The sequence below is a fragment of the Saccopteryx leptura genome, chromosome 13 (genome assembly GCF_036850995.1).
Source record: "Saccopteryx leptura isolate mSacLep1 chromosome 13, mSacLep1_pri_phased_curated, whole genome shotgun sequence".
NCBI classification, from domain to species: domain Eukaryota; kingdom Metazoa; phylum Chordata; class Mammalia; order Chiroptera; family Emballonuridae; genus Saccopteryx; species Saccopteryx leptura.
In genome coordinates this window covers 7,997,416-8,008,096 of record NC_089515.1, presented here as the reverse complement: position 1 = coordinate 8,008,096, position 10,681 = coordinate 7,997,416, and the positions used below count along the sequence as shown (strand labels likewise).

The 10,681-nt window shown below is 45.0% G+C and overlaps 1 protein-coding gene and 1 long non-coding RNA gene across 2 annotated transcripts in view; one reads left to right on the top strand and one right to left on the bottom strand.

Moving 5' to 3' along the window:
- The window catches only part of LOC136384968 (uncharacterized), a 215,005-nt gene that overhangs the window by 27,947 nt on the left and 176,377 nt on the right, over positions 1-10,681 (bottom strand). The window lies entirely within an intron of this gene.
- The window catches only part of ACADSB (acyl-CoA dehydrogenase short/branched chain), a 40,175-nt gene continuing 29,615 nt past the window's right edge, over positions 122-10,681 (top strand). The window contains exon 1 of the mRNA XM_066355648.1: positions 122-257. Within this exon, the coding sequence (XP_066211745.1) occupies positions 216-257 (42 nt within the window). The 5' untranslated portion in view covers positions 122-215. The remainder of the gene's footprint in view (positions 258-10,681) is intronic.

The window sequence follows — 10,681 nt, the reverse complement described above, 5'->3', positions numbered from 1 at the left end:
CCCCGCTGCCTTCCCCAAGTCTCGCGTGAGCAGGGGGTAGCGCGAAAGAAGAAAGGAGGCTTTAGTCTCTCTCGGGGTTCCGTAGGCGCGGGGGGGTGTGGTCAAGAGGGTGGGTACGAGGTGGGCGGGGCCCTGGTTCCGCCCGCCCGCTCCCTGCTCTGGCGTGTGACTTGGTGGCTTTGGGGAACGACTTTGCTACCGGGCCTGCGGCACGGATGGAGGGAGCGGCGGTTAGGGTGCTGCGCGGCAGCGCGCTGGTGAGTGAGCTGGCGGTGAGCGTGCGAGGCATGCGGCACGCCGTGAGCCCCGGGGACGGTCTTCTAACTAACGGGACTGGGGCGCCTGTCCCTCTGCATGGTCAACGGCAGACATTTCCCCGCGGGACCGATCACGACCGCGACCTCCCTGCAGGTCGCCGGCCGAGCTGGCCTCCGCTTCTGCACAGCGGGTTGGGAGTGGCAGCTGGTGAGAAGGGGGCTAGGAGCTGACCTAGAGGCTTCCTTAGCGGAGCAAGCACCTGGTGTGGTGTCGGAGAGCCCCAGCTGCCAGGGGTCCTTTGCAGGCTATTGGGCTGGGGGCACCGCCGAGTCTCGGATCTTTGGAGATATTTTGCAGGGATGTCATCTCTCCAATGCCATCTTTCCCCAAAAGTTATTTTTCATCCCCTTCCTCTCCAAAAAAAAAAAGAAATAATAATAATAATAATGTTAAACGTACGCACAGTCTCCTTCCTAGCAGAGTGTTTCTCTGTCCTCCTTTTCGCGGCCCTGCTCCAAAATTGGAAGGGACCTGGGAGTTAAGGTCGGTCGGACTTACAGGTCATGAAGAGAACTCCCTCTGGTCCTTGTCGCATGGCCGGGACCTGAGCATCATCGTGGATGGGCTCAACGCGGCACCGGGGAGCCCATTCCCTTCCCGCTTCCTCGAACTGGGGCTCCCCGGAATATTCATTCACCTGTTGCACCTAATTCTGCTCTCTGGACTTAAACAAACTGGAGATTCTTTGACGGGTCTTGTGTCTGGGTTCTTTTCACATTAAACCTTCCTACTTCAGCCCTTCGCCCTACGGCATGCTTTCCAGAACCGCAGTACATGTGGATACACTCCCATTTGTCGAGTCACACATCATTGTTTACTTTTTATATTTCTTTTTGTGTAGGTCTGTGTGTGCTTCAACTGCTGCCCCGAAGCAGGACTGTTTTTGTTTAATTAGGGATAATTAAAGTTGTTTGATATTTACAGCATTACTAATTAAGAAAATTAGTCAAATGTTAGCATGTTGTCACAAAGAAACAAAGAAATATGGTTACTGTTTAATACTATTTTATAATTGTTGTTTAATGGTCTAGCAAAGAAAATTGCCTGGGTCCCACAGTTGGACTTTGTCTTAGAGCTGACGTTTGTTGAGCAAATATTGTGTGGCAGGCATACTGTTGGTGCACTACCTGTACCATTTAATTCTCACAACAGTTCTAAAACGTAGTTTAATTTTATAGGTGCAGAGTCTGAAGTTGAGTAAGATTAAGTGACTTGCTGAGAATCACAGACCTAGAAATGACAGCTGGTGTTCTAACTCGGCTCTGATTCCAAAATTAACCTTTACGCCAGGGGTCGGAGCCTTTTTGGGGGGTTGGGGAGCCAACCTTTTTGGCTGAGAGAGCCCTGAATGCCACATATTTTAAAATGTAATTCCGTAAGAGCCATACAACGACCCGTGTACATTAGGCATTATCCAATAAAAAGTTGGTGTTGTCCCGGAGGACAGCTGTGATTGGCTCCAGCAACCATGAACATGAGTGGTAGAAAATGAATGGATTGTAATACACGAGAATGTTTTATATTCTTAACGTTATTATTTTTTTTATTAAAGATTTGTCTGCGAGCCAGATGCAGCCATCAAAAGAGCCACACCTGGCTCGCGAGCCATAGGTTCCTGACCCCTGCTTTAGGCGCTAATGTCTCCTCCCCTTAGAGATACCAGAGACCTATATCTTCTGTTTGGATTTACTGGTTTTGTGGTGGCTTGTCCTTCATACTTTTTAAAGCACTTTTACATGTTAGACAATGTAACTAATGGAATGTTGACTGTGGCATAGTGATCAAGAATGTGGGTTCTGCGACCTGATTGCTTGGGTTTGAACCCAGGCTCTGGCACTCCCTAGTGTGTAATCTTTGGCAAGTTACTTAATCTCTTTGGGTCTTAGTTTCCTGATCTACAAAAAGGATAAAAATAATAGTACCTATGCTCCTAAAATTTTTATGAAGATGAAACAAATTTATATGTGCATGTGAGGTACTTAAAATAGTGCCCAGCATAGAGTCTGCTGTCCTTAAATATTAGCTTTTATTATTGCCCTGCATGAGGCATTGAGTGCTATGGCAGATACAGTAACGACCTAAACATTTACCTTTAAGAAGTTTATCTTTTAGTGGAGAGATTAGAACTGTATCCAGTGAACCTCGTATCATTTGGATGTGGTACAAGTCCTAAGGGATTACAATCTGCCTATGGGTTGAAGGAGGGAGGATGACAGGGACCATTAGGGGAGAGACAAGCCCTTTAGAAGTGGGTTTAGATTATAGGAGTGGGAAGAGGACTGTGCAAAAAAGGGAAAATGGGGGGGTCATTTTAAGGAGTTTTGGACTTTCCTCTTCAGATTGTGGAGGGGTCTGAAAGGCTCCGAGCCTTGGCGATGAGTAATAACATCATGAATGCTTGTGTCTCGGTGAACAGAAGGGCAGCAACCAGCACTGTGGGCACCATTCACTGCTATAGCGACAAGTACAGACCTGCCTGTCCCCTTTCTATGACAGGAACTGCCATTTGAATCTGTTCCATCCCTCTGCCAACTTATCATATCAGCCATCCTGACACGGTGATTTCTTCCTGTATTCCTACCGCTCCACTTTTGCTGACACAAGTCCTTGTCCTGGAATCTCCACCTTGTGTTTTACTTAAACCTTAACCACTCCTTCTTTGTTGCTCAGTTCAAGCCCCACCTCCTCTAAGCACGGCAGCCCACACTTTATATAACATTGGCAAGTCGCTGTCTTCTTCTGTCCTAATGTGCATTTCTTAATATAAAATATATACCCTGTCTCCCAATTATATCCTTGGGAAGTCAAGGGCACTGCTGTAGATTTATAGACTGATTGGAATACTTTGCAATAAGCAGAAACCCCCAACCCTGGAGTTACTGTTAATGCGTTCTGCCTATTTTTTTTTTTTTTTTTCATTTTTCCGAAGCTGGAAACGGGGAGGCAGTCAGACAGACTCCCGCATGTGCCTGACCGGGATCCACCTGGCATGCGCACCAGGGGGCGATGTTCTGCCCCTCTGGGGCATGGCTCTGTTGCATCCAGAGCCAGTCTAGCGCCTGAGGCAGATGGGCGCCTCTCCTGTGTGCCTTGGCCGGGAATCGAACCTGGGACTCCTGCACGCCAGGCCGACGCTCTACCACTGAGCCAACCGGCCAGGGCCGCGTTCTGCCTATATTGACAGCTAGTGTATATTAAGTATTTACAATGTGCCCACAGTGCTGGGTTGCAGTGCTTTTGTTTACCAAGCACAGGCATTCATAATGTTATTATTCATCTGTACAGAAAAGTCGCTGTTTCTTTGCAAATGCAAATATATCTTCATTTCCCACTCTTCTTTCTAGTGGTTCCAGGTAGACTAAGGCACAGTCAAGTCTTCCCTGGCAGCCATAAGATTCTTTCTCCTTTCTCTCAGGATCTTTGCACTATAAAACAAAAATATAACTTCCACAGCTGAATGCCTTTTAAAAAAAAATGAAAGAAAAAGGTTTATTGGGCCATTGCTAGCAAGAAAAAGGGCCAAGTCCTGCGGCACCATGTCCTAAACCACCAGCAGCAGGGCCGGGTGGAAAAGGTGACCTGTTACTAGTTCTGGAGTTGGAGTACTTTTTATACATTCTGTTTTGTGGGGGAAAAAGATCTGAGTCATTTTAAAAGAGTTTACAGTCGCCAGTTCGAAACCCTGGGCTTGCCTGGTCAAGGCACATATGGGAGTTGATGCTTCCAACTCCTCCCCCCCCCCCCCCCCGTCTCTCTCTCTCTCTCTCTCTCTTTCTCTCTCTCTCTTTCTCTCCTCTCTAAAATGAATAAATAAATTTAAAAAAATTTTTTAAAAAGTTTACATTGGCTACGAGTAAGGGGGCGGGAAAAGGTGAAGAGGGCTAGTTCTGGGGTAGGAACGGAGTCCTGTGCTTCTTTGGACTGCTCATGGTGGGCAGTGGTCTGGACAGTTCGAAGGCTCCCTGGCACCCGGCTGTTCTCTTTTAGATACTCCTGGAAATAGGTGCCTTCAGGAATTCGGAGATCGAGTGCACACCCCGGAGTGGGAGCAGTCTCGTTGGGAGATCGAGTGCACACCCCGGAGTGGGAGCAGTCTCATTGGGAGATCGAGTGCACACCCCAGAGTGGGAGCAGTCTCGTGGGCTGGCCCGCAGCTGTTGCCTGTTCTTTTCCTCACTCCAGCTCCCAGTAACTTAATTCCAGAGCACCTCGGAATTGTTCTCTTGTCAGCACGCTGGCCCCATCGTGGGTTCTCATTGCCTTGATTACTTGTTTCCTAAGTGCTAGACCAGGGTTTCTCAATTTTGACACTGTGGGCATTTGAGGCCAGATGATTCTCAATTGCGAGATCCAGTCCTATAGGACATTTATTTAGCACTTGTGAGCTGACAACCAAAAATGTCTTCAGACATTGCCATATGTCCCTGGAGGCAAAATCATGTCCCCAGTTGAGAACCAGGTGTATACCTGTGCTCCAGGTGTCCTTTATGAGTGGGGGGAAAGGTGGCCTTTCTCCCTATACCCTTGTAGAAAACTCCTTCTCAACCAACTAGTTGCCACACCCAGTTTGTTGACTAGAGAAATTGATCTATAAGAGTCCGAGAGCCATTGAGATGCTGAGATGCTGTTTACCAAAGGGTTTTCACGAGATAAAGTAGTCGGTAGCTTGCAGAAGGAACCAAAATCGTAGATTCCACTTAGCCCATTTCAGAAGTTCACCTGTCATGTAACAGGGCACTCAACTAGGGTGATACCATGCGTGCTTAGAAAGGAAGACCAGTGAATAAAGGAAGACCTGAAATCATCTTGAAGTGGAGGAAGCAGATGGACTCCACGTTTTCTAAATGGAATTGCTAAGTGGTGGGCAAAGATCAGGGCATCTGAAGGGCAAGTAGTTTAGGGAGAGCAGAGGAAAATGATTAATTCTGTTTTAGACTTTAAAAAGTGTCAGCAGAACTCATAACTGGAAGTCTTAATATGTACAATATATTATGCACCATTCTTTTCGCTCCATAAGACGCACTTTTTTCCCTCAAAAAGTGGAGGGGAAAATGCCCATGCATCTTATGGAGCAAAATATACGGTGTTTTATTAAATATTTTAACACACCTTTTGGTTTAGAATATTATTTTTCTTATTTTCCTCCTTAAAACCCTTGGTTTTATGATCAGGTGCGTCTTATGGAGCGAAAAATACAGTGTCTATATGTTGGAGCTATAATAAGTGGTAGCCAAAGCCATCACAAATGGGTGTGGGACATCTAAAGAAATGAAGAAAGAGGCCACATCTGAGCCTTTGGAGTACATTATAGAGCATTCTGAGTGAATGCTGAAGAAAGGGAAGGCAGCAGGGGAATTAACATAGGGTATCAGCCACTGTTGGCTGCGTAGTCGGTAGTATTTGTACAGGTGTGCGTGGTCTTTCTGTACAACTCTCCCTAGAGGGGATCCACGGCAGCCTTTTTCCCAGAAGTTGCTGCTTTTAGTCAGATGAGGGAAGCTCCTGGAAGACTTCCAATCTGTTGAATCTCTTACGCCTTCAGCTTAAAGTCATCTTTGTGCCAACTTGCGGGTTCTAGTGGGTCCCCGTGTCCATGATCGGGACACACTACGGATGCTTAACCATTCACATCGAAAGACTTCTAGGTTGTGTCCAGGTTTTGACTATTATGAATAGAGCTGCTGCGAACCCTTCTGTTGTTGGTTGTTGTTTGAACTTAAGTTTCCATATCTCTAGGGTAAATACTCAGGAGGAAAGTTGCTGGGTCATACGGAAATTGCGTGTTTGTATGAAACGGCTTAACTTTTCCAGGGTGGCTCTACCATTTTGTAATCCGGCGGCAATGGGTGAGCTCCGGCTTCTCCTCATCCTTGCTAGCAGTTTGCATTCTCATTAACTTTTTTAAATTTTAGCTATTTTGCTGGTAGGTGTATAATTATTCCTTGCTATTAATTTACTTTTAAAACATTCTTTAATTTCTAAAAAAGTTGGAAAGTGAGATATTCTGGTTATTTGCGTTAAAAGACCCTTTTAAGTACTATACGCATTTGATTTTATCAAAAAATAATAATACTATTTTACCTTTCCTTGGTCCATAAAGTTGAATCAGTGAAAGAGGACATTAAAAATGCCATCAGCCCTGGCCAGTTAGCTCATTCGGTTAGAGCATTGTCCCAAAACGCCAAGGTTGTGAGTTCAATCCCCAGTTAGGGCATATATGGAAAGCAACCAATGAATGCACAACTAAGTGGAACAACAAATGAATGCTTCCCTCTCTTTCTCCCCCTTCCTCTTTCTGTCTCTAAAATCAATCAATTTTAAAACAAAACGTCAAAATGTGCTTACCAAGGATGAGCACTCTAATCATCTAGCTTAGAATAATTATATGATCTTTGTGGACTTATAAGTCAAAAAAGGACTTAAAAAATTAAATTTGTTCATCTATTATTATTAGCCAGTATAAAAGAGTACATTAAATGTAAAAATCGAATGCATAAAATACTACCTAGGCAAATATCTTTATTATCTTGGAGTAAGAAAGGGCATTCTAAATAAAAGCTGGATGCTGTCACTAAGGATTGATATTGATAGCATAAAATAAACTATAAGCAAGTCAAAAGGCAAATGACAAACTGCTACCACCAAAGAGCTAATTTCCTTAATTTATGTAGAGGTCTTGGAAATCACTACTAAACGAAAAGGAAAATGGGCAAAGGACATGAATGAACAATAAACAGAAAAAGAAATACTGTTTTTCGCTTTTGTTTAAGAGAGAGATTCAGATGGGAGGGGCGGGAGGAATGAAAATCATCTATTCTAGTTGCTTTACTTTAGTAGTTTATTGCTTGCTTCTCATACGTGCCTTTTCTGAGAGGCTCAGGCCGAGCCAGTGACCCTTTGCTCAAGCCAGCAACCTCGTGTTTCAAGTCAACAACTTTTGTGCTCTAGCCAGCCACCTTGGGATCCTGTTGATGATCTGCGCCCATGCTGGTGAGCCCGCGCTCTAGCCGGCAACCTTGGGGTTTAAACAAGCTCTCAGTGTCCTAGGGAGACACTCTCTCCACTGTGCCGCCACCATTCAGGCCAGATGGTTCTTAAACGTATGTGTGTTAATACTTAAGAAGTGTTCAAACTCTAAAGAGAAACACAAATATAAGAACACTTTGTGGCCCTGGCCAGCTTGCTTAGTTGGTTAAAAAATCATCCCATACAATAAGGTTGGGTTCAGTCCTCAGCCAGGGCACATACAAGAATAATCAACCAAAGAATGAATAAGGGGAACAACAAATCAATGCTTTCTCTGTCTCTCTCTAAAATAAAATAAAAAATACTTTGTGATACAATTTTTTGCCTAGATTAGATGAATGCAAAAATACAAAAATTGACCAGGAAGCTGTTTTGGCAAGGCTCTAGGGAATGTTTAACAAAAATCTTTAACTTCTATGACTGGTCTTTTTTGAAAGTAAGGTTTTCTTGAGCCAAGATGCCAGCCAAAGGGAAGAGGTTTTCTTGAGCCAAGATGCCAGTCAAAGGGAAGATCGGCCTTAGGGCATGGAGTGTGTGCCACCAGCAGCACGACTAGGGAGGAGACGTGTCCATAGTCTGCAGCTTGCAAGCATTTTCCTACCTCTAGCAGGGGGAAGGGGAGAAAGGGGCAGTGGGGAAGGATTTAGGTGAGCCTTGTGGAGACAAAGGGGTGAGACCAGCCGCTCTGGGATAAGCTCAGGGAGATGTTCACTCCTTGGGGCAGTTGGCAGAGCTCGCAAGTAAACAAGATGTTGCCTTGCTAAAATAATCTGCAAGAACAGCCGCCTCTCTGCGGCAACAGCCACCTGGAAGGTAATCTGAAATGCTAACCAAACGTGGCAGGAACCAGAGCAGTCTTGTTAACTAGTCCAAAGTCATTAACAGACTAACACTTCTTTCTCTCACTGTAATTGAATTTAGAACATCTCAGAATTTTCTCCCTGTCAGGAAACAGGCACCTTAAACATTTGCCAATGGGAGGTTGAATGGTTTAACTGCTGCAAAAGACAATTTGGGAAGTTTTATCAGGATTTTCCATCCATTTTGCCCTTTGACATAGAATTCCTGCTTCCAGATTGTATTACAGAGTGCACAGGTGTGGGATAATGTAGGTCAAAAGTTATTCATCAGAGCGAGTTGGGTTTTTTTTTCTTTCCATTTTGTTAACCTAACAATAAAAGGCCAAAGTGAGAGGCTCCACGCGTTTGAGATCCGAAAAAATAGCTATTCAAGCATCACGGATTTAGACAGAAGCTCTAATATGGCCCGATCAGGAGGTGATGAGACAGGAGTGTTTCTGAAAATGGGATGGAACAATTACACGACCAGGAGAAAGAGTTTCTATGGGTGTTAATAAGCTAAGGACGGAATTTCTATAGGTGCGAATCAGCTAGCTGTGATGCAGTTCTAAAGAATGTCTTTAATTTTCAGTCTGGTGGGCGTACGCGCTTTCCTTTCAGCCTCGTGAACCGTTGTTTGGGATACAGTGCTGCTTTGTGCCAGTCCAAAGATGACTGCCCAGCTGAAACATTACAAAGATTTGCGGAGAGAGACCGGGAAGGCCGTTCCTCTTGGAGGCCCTGCCCACCCCATTTGGAAGTGGCTCCATTTATATTATTTTTCACAACTTTTAGAAACTTTCTATTTTGAAATACATGATTAGGTCCATATGTTGCGTAAATACTGGAGAGAAGCCCCCATCTGCCATCCAGATCCCCCCACGGTGATGTTGCCATTGAAAATAGTGTTCTTTTAAGGAATCGCAAGAAAGGCATTGGACGGGACTCACATATGGGGGAGTGAGGCTTCCGTGGTAAGATTTTATTCAGGGGGGGGGCAGTGGAAGGCTGCCCCCAGGTTTCCAGTGACTCTTCTCCGTCCACCCCACAAAGAAAACATCCAGTCTGGTCTCCATCAGGCCCAATGCAAGGACCAAGTGTCCAAATATTCTGTGCCACGATTTGGTCCATGGCAAAGCAGACTCCAGTCCAGCTGTTGCCACTGTGCCCAGGTCTCCCTCAGCCTGGACTTGGGGGGCTACGCAGCTGTGACCCACACAGCACCCTGCTTGGAGAACCAATCAATGAGGCATGCATGTTTCCAAGCAAGAGAAGAGGAGAAACTTCTTTGTTAGGCCTGTGTTTATATTGGGCCAGGAAGGACTAGTTTTTCTTTAAACCGACCAATTACCATATTTTTTGCTCCATAAGACGCATCTAGGGTTTTAAGGAGGAAAATAAGAAAAATAAAATAGTCTGAACCAAATGGTGTGTTAAAATATTTAATAAAACATACCATAATAATATTTCCACAATGTAAACTCAACAGCAATTATTAACAACCATTAGCACTGTTATTAACCAATGAGAAGAGACTAATGTTCAAATACTCTTCTAGTTGTCTGGGAACCCGCAGAAGCTAAAAAAAAAAAAGAACATTTGCTCCATAAGATGCATGGGCATTTTCCCCTCCACTTTTGGGGGGAAAAAGTATGTCTTATGGAGCAAAAAATATGGTAACTTGTTAACCTTTCACAGGCTTTGCATTGATTTCTTCCACTAACCAATTAGATCATTTCTCTAGGCTTCTATGGCTTCCATTTTGGCTTTTACTGCACATGCCTTAAAGTAGAAGCACAGAAGCACCTCCCCCTATAGTCTGGGGATGGACTGGTAGCCCCCCTGGGGAGATGGAAAAACTGGTCCCTCCTCCCTACATGGGAGGCAATTCCCAGCATGCTGGGCAAGGTCAGGTCACAGGTAGCTGGAGCAGGGCTAGAAGAGACTGAACCCTCCCTCCATGGAGCAAGGGGGCAGCTTACCTTCTCTTGTCCCTTTCCCACAGCACAGACATGTAAACCAGTGAGGCCGGGAAGCTTGGCAGGCTTTAGTTCAATGACCTTTCTTTCCACTCTGGAGCAGGGCCCTGATGGAATTCTATGAAGCCTTTTAGGGCAGTGGAGCCAAAAGCTGGTATTTCCTGACTTCTTTTTGGGCCTTATTTGCCTTTTCTGTTACTTCCTTGGCCATTATAGACCTTAAAAGCCATACTCAGAAGATCTCTCTGAGGGGCTTGACTAAGAGAGCAAATTTTGGAATCCAGTATTTAAAGAAGCCTATTAGACTGAGGAGAGAAAGGATTTGATCTGTGGTGGTAGGTGGTTGGAGACTGCGGAGGGTCTGAGTTCAATCTAGGGTGAGACTTCAGGTGGTGGGGGTTAAGGCGATGCCTAGATAGAGTAGGGACTGAGAATGAAGTTGAGCCTTAGCAGAGAAGACATGATATCCCTTTACAGTGAGGAAGCTAAGAAGGGTGGTGGTGTGTCTCCTTGAGGCAG